Source organism: Lissotriton vulgaris, chromosome 7 (genome assembly GCF_964263255.1).
Source record: "Lissotriton vulgaris chromosome 7, aLisVul1.2, whole genome shotgun sequence".
NCBI classification, from domain to species: Eukaryota; Metazoa; Chordata; class Amphibia; order Caudata; family Salamandridae; genus Lissotriton; species Lissotriton vulgaris.
In genome coordinates this window covers 252,617,069-252,629,550 of record NC_141695.1, presented here as the reverse complement: position 1 = coordinate 252,629,550, position 12,482 = coordinate 252,617,069, and the positions used below count along the sequence as shown (strand labels likewise).

Below are 12,482 nucleotides of genomic sequence, written 5' to 3'. Positions count from 1 at the left end.
AACAGCAAGTCATCCCCGCTGCTCATCCAGGGTCACGCCTGGGTGTGTATGGACTGGCAGTGTGGATTGAGTGAATCCCCCAGTGTTTTTTTTACCCAGAAGCCCCTGGAAACTTACAATTTAGCTAGTAAATCCTATTTTCCTTACGGTTCTGTGTTGGAAAGCTGTAGTATCACTATACCAGTACAGATTTCCTAACACTAATGGCTCCCCTTGGTTTAGTGATCAAAATAATACCTTACTTCTGTGGGTGCCCAAAGCAGACTCAACCTAAAAACATATACAGAAACTGCTGTTCTGGTCCCACAATGGTTTCCCCTCAATCTCTTCAGGTTGGTGGCCATTCCCTGTTACATGCACTTGTCTAGTTTTCAGAAATGTCTGGGTTTGGCATGTAAGCTAAAAGCTTATTATAATCCCTAAGTATGAGGCCACCTTAACCTTTGTTTTTCTAGTGAATTTATTTTTTTGATACTTGCTCTCCATTAACATCTCCGTAGCCTTTCTCCACCTCCTGTCCTCTGTGGTCTGCTTGCAGCCCATGCCCTCCTCCTGACTATTGCTATGTGCTCTCTATCTGCATGCCTGCCCCCTACTACCTACACTACATGGTCCCTTTTCTGTCCCTGTCCATGCTGTCTTGTCCAAAATAGTCAGCTAGCTACCCCTGTTCCCTCCCCATCCCCTGCCATGTTCTATGCTGTCTATGTGTGTGTTCCTGCACCTCTCTCTTGACCTGCATGTTCATTTGTGCAGACCTTGACCATGCACACCTGCTCAAAGTAATCAGATTGCTTCCCCTTACCTCAGCTTCTGCATGCCCATGTTTCCCACCTGCTTGCCCCTGCCCCAATCCAACAACTCTCTGTGGACAGATTACTGCCCCTGGTCATGGTCGCATCCCCTGCTCCTGCGCTACTCCTCCCTACCTTTCTTTCACAGTGTGAGTGTGCCTGCCACCTCTAAAGAATTTAACCAGTGATAGGACAAGCATTAAGAACTACAGAATTCCCTGAGTCACGAAGAGGTTCGATCATCAGCCCAATATTCAAGCAAGGAGCTAGGTTGTATCCGAACAACTATCGCCTGATAGCCCTTATAGACACTGACGCCGAATTGACTAGCTGGTCCTCTGCGAACCGCAAAATACCCATCACTCGGCAAGGGCATGGCACATTGACCAACATCATGGCCCTAACCATGCTCATGGATGCTGCAAAGCAAAGAAAATACCCTCTATATCTCTGCTTTATAGACTACTCGGCAGCGTTTGATCATATTGACCACAGAAAGCTCTGGCAAAAGCTAGGTGAATGTGGGATCCCACCACCTTTATTGGATCAACTCATTAAACTGGACACCAACACATGGATTAGAATCAAACTAGTCGCTGGTAAGCCCCTCTCATCCAGAATTATTTCAACAAAGGGTCTAAAGCAAGGATGTGTACTAGCCCCCGTGCTTTTTTAGCCTTTTATTGGCAGATTTACCAGGGGGACTGGATTGCTGTCTTTCACATTCTCCAAGCTAAGGGGCATGAGATTGACAAACCTGCTATATGCTGATGATTTAGTCCTGATTAGTAGGACTCCTAATGGCCTGCAGCACCTTCTTGACGCAACCTACAAATTCTCGCAACGGAACGCTTTGTAAATTAATTTTAAAAAATCTAAAATCTTGGTAGTAAACCACTGCAAGAAAACAAACTCAAAGTGGCACTTGGCCAGCAAACGCCTCGACCAAGGAGACCACTATAAATATTTGGGCGTTTTGCTAGACCATAGGAACTCTTTTAAGCCCCAGCTAGAATCTCTGCGAAGAAAGGGAGTGATGACTTACTTAGCCTTAAAAGCCTTAAATAAGCTACTGCCAGACCTTACGCTCAAACCTTTTCTAAAAGTCTTGCGAGCAAAACTGCAGCCCCCACTCAATTATGGCAGCAAATCGCTGATGAGCAGAGATGCAGTAATTTTAGATAGCAAAATAGCAGCCGCCTATCGATCGATCTTCCAGCTTCCCAAGTATGTTTTACTGGCTCAAATCAGGCTGGAATTCGGCTTTCAAAACCAAGTGACAGAAAGAAAGGGGGCTTTTGTAAACAGCTGGCATAAAATAAGAGCGGCCGAAGTGGGGACTTTGAACAACAATTTTTGGGTAGCGCTCTCAGGCTCTGGAAAGCTACCCGCCAACGTGTAACTTCAATAGTCTATCAACACACCAGGCTTGAGAGACGCCTGGATCACTCCAATGGGTAACTCAGCCTTTAAGAAATTAGTAAGCAAGACAACAAGACTAATATCATCAATAGAGGACAAGAATGCGCTATCTAAATGAGCTCATGGATGGGTTGTGTTAAACAACTATGTCGTCCTCAAGCCCCAACCCTACTTCAAGGTAGGTATAAAAATTGAGACCATGGGAAGATTCCTGAGGCTCCGCCTGGGAGTCGGATTAATTAACTTGCTTCTATCACCTTAGGAAAGAAGGGGTGGAGACCAGCCCTGTTGATTATGCGCTAGAAGCACAGAGAACCTTGTTCTCTTCATAGGCCTCTGTGAGAAGTTAAAAGATCTACGGAAAATGTTACTAAAGCAATTCTTCACTCAGTATGGTGTCAGGTCTTGTAGGCATGCAGTAATGCTGTGCTTCGATCAATCCTTTGTACAGCTAAACTGCCGCCTCATAAAAAAGTTTGCATTTACTGCGACAACGCTGAAAAGCCTAACTGGAAAAGTTACATCTTTGGGAACTGTTTGCGGTATCTTGTAATACAACCCTCTCACAACAGAATCGTAACGCTATAAATATCAGAAACAGGTTGCCAATTTGCCGTAAGGGTTCATTTAGCCAGTTTAAAAATAAATTTTCTATTGAGCTGCCTCTAATAGACTCACTGCCATTTGTGCTAGGGTCATATGGTTTATAGACATTATCTTTAAAGTTTCACGCATAAATAAATGTGTTATTTAAAACTTTTACATAGTTTTATCGTATTAATGTAATATGACTGATTTTACTGTTAAAATGTATGTATGCAACAGTTTTAATTAACTAGGCATAATATTAAAAACTTGAAACTTGAAACTTGAAGCCTCTAAAAAATGGGGTATCCAATAGAAATACTACTCACACTGTTACTACAGATTCATTATTCATCCTGCTAGCACTTCTAGAAACATTGTGAAGTACCAAATGTTTATAACAGCTAATTTTAGTTCTCATTCTTTTAAAGTCAGAGCAGGTACGTTTTCGCACACTTCACTTGTGCTGCATGTTTGCAAAAGAGTGAAAAAAATGACAGAATTTGCATGGAACAAACATGCAGTTATGGTTCACCAAGTGGGACATTGGATGCTGCCCCTCCACATCTTTCCCTTCTCAGTCTCAAAATGTAAAGCTGTGTGCATAGTTTCAGACTTACACTGGCAGAGAAGATATTTGCACACACCCTGCATGTCTTAAAACACAACGTGAACTAGGTCAGGGACTGTCATGCACAGTTTGCATACATGAAGAGCTCACAGGCATTGCTCTTCCTGGGAGTGTATGGGCCTTGAAGCAATACTCACAGTTCAATACCAAAAGCACTGTTTCTCAGCCAGCACTTGCAGTAGTATAATCCTTCGCAAACAGGGGTAGCATGCTCAAGTAAATTGTTGGCATAAGAGGTGCACATGAAAAATGCTGGCATACTGAAGTAAAAGTCTTGTCCATGTGCCAATTCAGCCAAATGCTGTTGCTGCCCCACTAAAAGTGATTCTTGACGTAAGGGGCAGCTATGGCAAAATGCTGTTGCTGGCATATTGGGGGCAGGTCTTTACATAAGTTTACCCATGGCACAGGCACAACAAATGGTATTCTGGTCATACATGGAACATCCCATATATGTATATGTATGTTTAATTTCATGTTTATGATTATGATTTGTACAGGGACTGGCTGCCCAAACAGGCCATTCCAGCTCTAGTCTAGAAGAGAACCTCAAAGAAATCACACTGTGCAAAAAATTAAGTCTACTTCTGTGGAGATTCCTGCTTCAGTGACCCTGGCAGAATAAGGCGTTTGAGCAAATGTATTTGAAAATGATGCACTCACATTCATTATTTAGCCCCACTTTTTCAAAAATGTCTTATGTGGCTAACCTTATAAAATACCTCATTTCAGATGTAGTGGTACAAATGCAGATGTCAGTCATTGCCTTCTTTATGTTTTCCATGAGGCGAGATTGAATACATGTTTCTTTGCATGTTCATGAAGAAACAGCTAAACATAAATAGTGTGCTCCTGATTCATTGATAGTCCAGCAACATTCTATGAATACTTTAATCTCAACAGATAAGCTTATCTGGATTAAAATGTCCATTGTATTTCACTCAGCGCTCTCTTATAACCCTTCCTATTGTTGCTTTTTAACTGAATGAGATGAATTTTAATGGAATACATTTCTGCATAAAAACAATCTCAAGGCATTCCATTCCTTCTATGTTTGGTGCAGATTGCAGAACACATAGAAAGACAAATTAAAAAGGAGAAAAACAATTTTATTCCTTGTTATGCCATCTTCTGTGAGATGTAATGATTTTCATGCAATCTAAGGATTACAACCCTTTGTAAATCTTGGATTGCCTTAAATCCATAGGTGGATGCATGGGAAAGCTCATGTTCCACCCATAGTAAGCCTCCCAGAATGAAATGTAATGCAATGAGCTTTGGATTTTCATGGACATTGTCGAAAATTTAAAATGCAAGATTCTGGTACACAAAACGAATAAAAAAAAACGTTAAGATAAATGTTGATGAAGTTTTGTAAAAAATTTAAAAATTAATTTCACAACGGGTTGTGTAAACTACATTATGATGTTCTCCTCTCTCATATAATATGTATTTTTAATTATTCTGGTCCAAATCTCTGTAACTTATATCAACAACATTGATTTGATATTGATTAGATTAGATTCTCCTGGACCAAAAAGAAATACATTTGCCATGCCAAATTTGACATTGTGCAAACAACATGGATGAGTTAATCTCCCCAACTGTCAACATGATCATAATGCATTTTGTGTAAAACAAAATATGCATCTGATATCCACTGGGATATTTATTTCAAAAAGTTCTGGATTACCTAGGAAGACTCTTTGATATCTCCATTTTCATTTGAACAATTTTTCTCATTTACTTTGAGACCTGCTGATTTAGAATTACCTGTGATGTTTTTTTTTAATGTAAACTCTTAAGGAGACTTTTGACACTTGGGGGCCGTTTACAATCTTGCTTGGAATGTTCTACTCTCAGAAAGCCCTACGACCAACTCGGTCCCGTAGACCTTTCCAAGCGGCTCGCACTCTGAGCAACTGAGTACAATGCAATTGAGCACTGAAGGACTCAGGTCGCTCAGACTCCAATTGAAGTCTATGTGGGCCTGTTGTACATAGCGTACATAGGTTCCCATACAGAATAAAGGGAGGTCGCAGAAAAGGGTGCATCCTGTCACAGGGACACCTCAATGATGGCTGCCCCGTGCATGCCTGTGTAGGTGGACTCTTGCCCTTGCCCAGTGACCGAGTCATAGGGCTACGGGTGAAGGGGTCCCGCTACAGCCCCTCTGAAGGCTGCTTCCTAACGCTGCCTCGAATTAGAGGCTCTGACTCGACCCGGCTGCTGAACACACGCATTGCAATTGGTCGCTCAGAAATTGGCCCCATTGCACTGTGAGAGCTGGCCATGTCAGAGTCATCCAGAAGACCTTGCTGACAGGTACGAGTCCCTTTGAGCACAAGGCTATATATCTGCATCTTACTTCCTCACTTGTACAATGGTACGAGTCATCCGCAAATAGCGCCGCTTACGACTCAGACTCGCTCCTGACGGATGCCGTCAGGAGCCCATAGAGCGAGATCATAATCAGCCCCTTATAGTCAACAGGAGAACAATATCCGAAATGTGTCCTCATTCTAGAATTTAAAAAAAGTCAAAATTGAAAACCATGCATTATTTGGGAAATTTTGGAAAGAAAATGGTCTTTTAAGAGTTCATGAATTAGTGACTAATGGGAATGTTGTTTTCTTTTGAAGATTCACAAAATACTTTTAAAGCAGACACATTATTGCACTAAAAGGTATGATTTATGATCAGATTCTATTAACATATCTTTTTGCCAGATGATTGTAGAACGAATAAAAGAGAAGATAATTCACTTTCAATACTAGGTTATCACCCAAAAGCTTTTTTAACAACTTTAATAAATCAGACGTTTATAGATTAAAATCAAAGATTGTCTAAACATGGGAAGAGGATTCAGGTGTTTTATGGTCTATAGACTGCTGGAAGAAAGTGTGGGAGACAATTCACAAATAGTCATGCAAACCAAAAACTACTCAAAAGTATGTTATGGATACTAGTTTGTTAATTGTATCAGTTGAATTGAAACAGTTGGATATCAGTATGCATTCTAGTGGCTGGTCATACAATGACACAAGAAGCAAATTGCAACATATGCTATTTACCTGGCCTATTGTATGTAATTTTTGGAAAAACGTTGGGAAAATAATTAAACACATTTATTATGTAATTGTTCAATTTAATTTATCCAATATTTTTAAGACCTATATCCATATATTGGCAAGCTAATCTCATGACAGATAAACTGATTAATTTACTGACTGAGGTAGCTTTGAAGCAGATAACATATAATTAGAAGAATACTGCTCAAGTTAGTTCTTAATGCTGGTGGTATACTAGCTACTTTCACCATACATAAGACAGATCATATGTTTCTCCTATAACACTTGCTATAGACAGAACATTTGTGGCTACCTATTACATAATTAATTAACAAATCCACTTTATTAGTAAAAAAAAATACATATATTTGCTGAAGATATAAATAAACAACTTCAATTGTATTCATCTCAATTATTTCTTGATCATGGTTGGACATTTTTAATAATGCTAATGTTACCATGCTTATAACTGTTATTTAGATATATACTTCTCAGATTGTGTTCCTAAAGGACTTGCGTACCTTATAATTAAATGGTTGCATTTTACATGTCCTAGGTTTGCCCATTCCCTTTTCCATTTTCTCAATGTAAACATGATGGTTTACTTTAATCCAACGTTATCCTACTATAGCATGTATGTTACATCATATTACAGTCTAGGTTACCATTAAGGATTTTGCTTCATTATTCACTGCATTGTTTGCTATATGTTTACCACATTAGTTTCCACCACTTTCTGTTATTATACTCTTTCCTAATACATTTTTAAACTTTAAACTTAAAATGACATATGAGTGAATTTGTTTCCTGCAAGATTAGTGTATTGTTTTTGTTTGAGTGTAGTCTAGTGCATTGCTCATGCACGGAAATGTCACCTTCAGATACCAACACAATACAAGTGAGATCTGCACATATTGAGCGCAAAGATAATGATTGCTTACAGTAAAAGAGAAAGAGGGGTCTATAGCCAAACAGGATTTTTGATAAGGATATTGTTTAGACTCCAAAGTGAAATATTGATAGCCATTAATATTGATTAGGAATTCAGACAATAATTAATGTGCACAAACTTTATTTGTTATTTGTTAAAAAAAACTCAGGCACCACATTTCTACATTTTAACAACACAATTTAAATAAGGATTGCAGCAATTAATCTGCAACGTTCTTAATGCAAGCACAAAAATTATATCAGTATGTAACTGGACAAGTAAAGATGACATTGTGCTGAATGTAGTCCATTGCTAATTTCCTCACTTAAGGTAATGGAAAAATTGCCTTGACATGCATTAACGAAAATAACACATATGACCATGAACATTGGAAGAAAAATTAGTGAGTCACCAAAAAAGCATAAGACAAGGGAGATAGGGAACAAATTAGCAAGAGACCTCAGAACTTACAAGCAGACAATATTCTCATGCAAATTATCTGAACTGTGAATCAAAAAAATATTTTCTCAGGCTTATATATTTGGTGCACATTGTTCTGCCATAAAGCACAGTTATTTTCGATTATTTTACATTGTTGATGATTTTGAAGTTGGCTGTTCTATTGACAGCTACCACCACCTTAAAGCAGTAATGCGAGTACAGAACGGCAGCAAATGTGGGGTAAGATAATTAAATTCAAATTACAAGCTACAAAACATCAACATTTAGGAATCTTTTTTCTGACGTATTCTTTGTATCTGTATGAAAAATGATGTTCTCTAGACCAAGGCATGAACATTGGTGAGGACTGTGAGATGTGGTACAGGTTGACAGTGCAAACATGTGTAACATGCAATACTCAAAGAAATGTATTGATAGACAGAGAAATACATTTGAAGGGGCAGATTCACAAATATAAACAACTATTTGAATGTGAGTTTTCCATTTTGTTATTCACAAACAATGAGTTAATACTAAGTTTCTGACTGGAAGACTCGGCAGTCAGAGCGGAGAACTCCGGACATAAAAATATAGGACTGTCCAATCTTTGTATGTGTTGAATTCCCCCCAACGAATGCGGTGCATCATAAAACCTTAATTCATACATGTTTATAAATAGTCTATGTGAAAGAAAAAGTGGATTTCTCCTGAGTATAGAGAGAAAGAGATGTAAGAAATAATTTCTTTTAGGTTGACGCACTAAGTGGTGATAGAGTATTATCATTTCATTAATTTCTTTAGGCAGTTTTTACTCTTTTGAACTTTTTAAAGGAAATGTATTAGAACAAGTACAAACAGTATTAACACAAGTACTATTCTTTCAAGGTGTAAAAGAGGGAATTCTGTGTCTATCAGTCTGAGTCTCCCAAATTTGTGTCCTACCATTTAATGTCAACTTCATTACTGCTACTTTCTAACTAGCACTGATTCCACACAGATACACACTACAGCTCGGTACAAATAATTATGATATATTAGTTTTGAAGGTGTGTGTGTACTAGTCACATTTCTTCCTATTGATAATGCACTTCAACAAAGATGTTTGCCAAATCTATCCACTTATCAGTATGAATTGCTTGCCAACACACATAAAAAATTGTTACAAATCTCTATTTCAGTGTCCACTTCTATTATGGCACAGAATCTGGAAAAATCCAGAAGCCCAACTATGCTATGTGGCGCAACCCTACAGGATTGTCTGAATCTGGACAATGGTCTAGATATCCCTTCGCCTAAATACATTAAAATGAGATTTAAAAGGATTGGTGGCCCAACATTTTATTCTAATCGAAACAGCATATTGACTATTCCTTTCAACCAAACTAACACACGTTTCAACCAAAAAGCACATAGGTCATGGGCAGAGACTAAATGTGGTGGTTTAGAAAATACCTGTGAGAACATTGAGAGAAGACCCCACAGGTTTCAGGGAACAGGGTACTAGTAACACTGAAAGTCAAAAGGGCTATCCCTGGAAACAATTGTCAAAGAAAGGAACTATTGCCACAACTATTATAGCATTCACTCACCCCAAGCTCTCAATGTGTCAACTAAATCACCAGTCACAAACTAGATCACTTTTTTGCACAGAATTCAAACTTACCTAGGGGACCCTTGAGATATTTTTATTGTGCTATACTGGAAGTACCCCAAACATTTGTAAAAAGGTTTTTTGAATCGATTAATCCGTAGCAATATCAAGTGCATTATTGAATTTAAAGGGGTTATGTTGTTTGTTCTGTTTGATTTGCGGTATACTGTATGATTACTCTTGTATATTAGGAAAATGTATTGTGTTCTTCATTTTTAATGTGATATATATGTGCATTGTCTCTTTCTTATATTTTACATATGAAAATGTATTATGTTTTTCTTCTGTTTCAAAAAAAAGTAAACATTTTTTATGAGATGTTTCTATATTGATGTGTTCAGTGGATTCAAATAGAATTCTTACTGAATTTTTAACAATAAAATAGACTGTAAATGTTAGTTTGTGACCGGTGATTTAGTTGACACACTGAGCGCTTGTGGTGAGTGAATGCTATAATAGTTGTGGCAATAGTTCCTTTTTTTGACAATTGTTTCCAGGGATAGTCCTTTTGACTTTCGGTTTAGAAAATACCCTCAGAGTTTTACCTGTACACCCAGCACTTTATTTACAAATAATTGTTAATGATAGACAGAAGTTCCTTTTGACGCGGTTTAATCTCCATGCCAGTCTGTTCCTTCTAGCTAGCTTTTCCAGCTAAAAGGTATGTGGTGTTTGTCTCACCCTCATTGTCATTGTGAAGCCCCGGCAGAACAAAGCAAAATGCACGTTTTGCTTTTTTGCACATTTCCTCTGCACAAAGAACATGGTTTCATCACCCAATACTATGAGCACTAAAATCCAGATTTCATGGTGCAGTCTTTGTTTTTTTTGCACTGCGTGGGAAACAAAACTGTTATTCATTCAGGTGCGATCTTATTACAGAACGTTTTTCACATCATACTGATGCGATTTAATATTTGTTAGAGATTTGAACAAAATAATTTCTCATTTTCTGAAGTATTATTCTATGGTTATCTTTTTACTGATACGTTTATGGCTCAATAGAGCTGAATGAAGTATTTTGATGATGATGACTAGGAGACTCCAGAGTCAGGGTGAGGAACTAATCACATAAAAAGATATTCCTATCCTATATTTTTAGGTTGGAGTTCCACACCACCACTGCAGGGCCTCCCAATCAAAAAATTACTATTAACCTTAGTTCATAAATGCGTTTTTTAAGTGATCTATGTGAATGGGAGCCACAGAATATGAGAGCCAAATTAGTATTTTTTTAATGAGAAAATTGATTTCTTCCGGTTAGAGTAAGAGATGTAAGAAGTTGTTTCTTTTTAGTTCATGCACTAAGAGGTGGCAGAATGTTATCATGTAATTTCTTTAGGCAGTGTTTACTCTTTCGAACTTATTATAACAAATACAAACAGTAATAACACAAGTACTTTTCTTTCAAAGTGCAAGAGGGGACATTCTGTGTATATCAGACAGTCTCCTAACTATCACTAATGCCATGCTGCAGCAGTTGACAGATATACCAGTTACACTGTAGCTCATATACAGCTAATAATGATAGATTACATTTCAAGGTGTGTGGTCACCTTTCCCATTTCTTCCGATTGAAAATGCACTTCTACAAAGATGTTTGTCAAATCGTGTCAGGTATCAGTTTGACTTGCAGGCCAACACACAGAAAAAGTTGTTACTGATCTCCATCTCAGTGTCTAGAGAAGATACTCCCATGATCTGGAGGATTCTGCAATAGGAAAAAGAGAGACTAAAGGTGAAGTGTATATCATTAGTCAGTTGGTACAGATATTGCAGCAGAAAAAAGGAAATTAGCCTCATCATCGGAAAACAGTCTAGAATAGAATAGTTTAAGGTATAATGCAATTTCGACTCAGTCTCATAAGAAGAATATGGTAACGTTTTGTCTTCTTGTATCTAAGTTTACAAATAAAGAAAAAGAAATGTTGATGAATAATTGATTAATGAAGGTTTTTTTATTTCACTACATATGTCTATAAATGCCACACAACTATAAATCCTCTGGGGAACATATATTGCATCAGTTTCAGTCCCTCATCGGAAAAATGTGAACATATCGCTCCAGTCAATTAAAAAAAAAAAAATATATATATATATATATATATATATTACCTACTGGCGGTCGCCAGTAGGTAGTTATAGTTAGGATTGTTTTCCATAGGAAATCCTCAACATTCTATTTGGAATAACTTTGGCCCTGGTTGAGGAATATTAGCGTATTTCTCAAAGAAGATGGCTCGGTCCGCTGCGCTCCTTCCCTGAAAGTTTGGGGGGGATTGGTCAAGTGGGGGCTGAGATATAAGGGGGGTCCCAAAACGTGTTTTCTGCATGTTATTTTCCATAGGACCTTTAGACTCGGCTACAGGTCGAACGGCTGAATGGATTTATAAGAAATTTGGCAAAACTGTAGAGTCCGGTTCGCAGATTACGCTTTTTTGGAATGGTGTAAATCCGTTCAGTAGTTGTTGAGAAAATTAAAGTTAAAGTCAATTATATATCTATAGGCGCGCACGCGTGCGCGCACTCAAGCGGCTGCGATTCGAAGGAAATCAGGAAGTTTTGTTCGCCATTTTGTCACTGCGAGTAAATATATTGTTCATTTCAAAGCGTTGAAACATGGAAAGGGGAGAAGGTAGAGATTGTTTTGCTGCGTAGCTTTTCTCGGGGTGTGCAGTAAGGCCCTTAAACGCAAAAAGATATAATTTTTTCCCGAAAAAATACGGGGTGCGCGCACCCGGTCGCGCACACCTATTTACAAGAGAGTGAAAATGGAGATAAATCAGAAGTTTGAGTGCTTAGATATAAGGTGGCTCTGAAAAGAGCCATTGTGTTAATTGAGTGTTTTCTGCATTTATAAGTAAGTACCGATGCAGAGCCTGATGTTGCAGAGGAAGATTCTGTTTCCCTCATTCGTGAAATGAACACCGTCTCTCCTATAGACGTCTTGCATGTG

The 12,482-nt window shown here is 38.2% G+C and overlaps 1 protein-coding gene across 4 annotated transcripts in view; it reads right to left on the bottom strand.

Moving 5' to 3' along the window:
- Nucleotides 1-6,475: 6,475 nt before the first annotated feature.
- LOC147701317 (putative methyltransferase DDB_G0268948) overlaps nt 6,476-12,482 on the bottom strand; it is a 401,041-nt gene continuing 395,034 nt past the window's right edge. For 3 of the 4 annotated variants that reach the window (XR_015297446.1, XR_015297447.1, XR_015297448.1), the window contains 2 exons: nt 10,058-11,237; nt 6,476-9,327 (listed from right to left, as the gene is read on the bottom strand). Coding sequence is in view for 1 of the 4 variants with exons in the window: in XM_086930038.1 (XP_086786164.1) it covers nt 11,147-11,237 (91 nt within the window). In the remaining 3 variants the exon portion in view is untranslated. Of the gene's footprint in view, nt 9,328-10,028; nt 11,238-12,482 lie in introns of those variants that run through there. The other variant, XM_086930038.1, reaches the window with a different exon arrangement.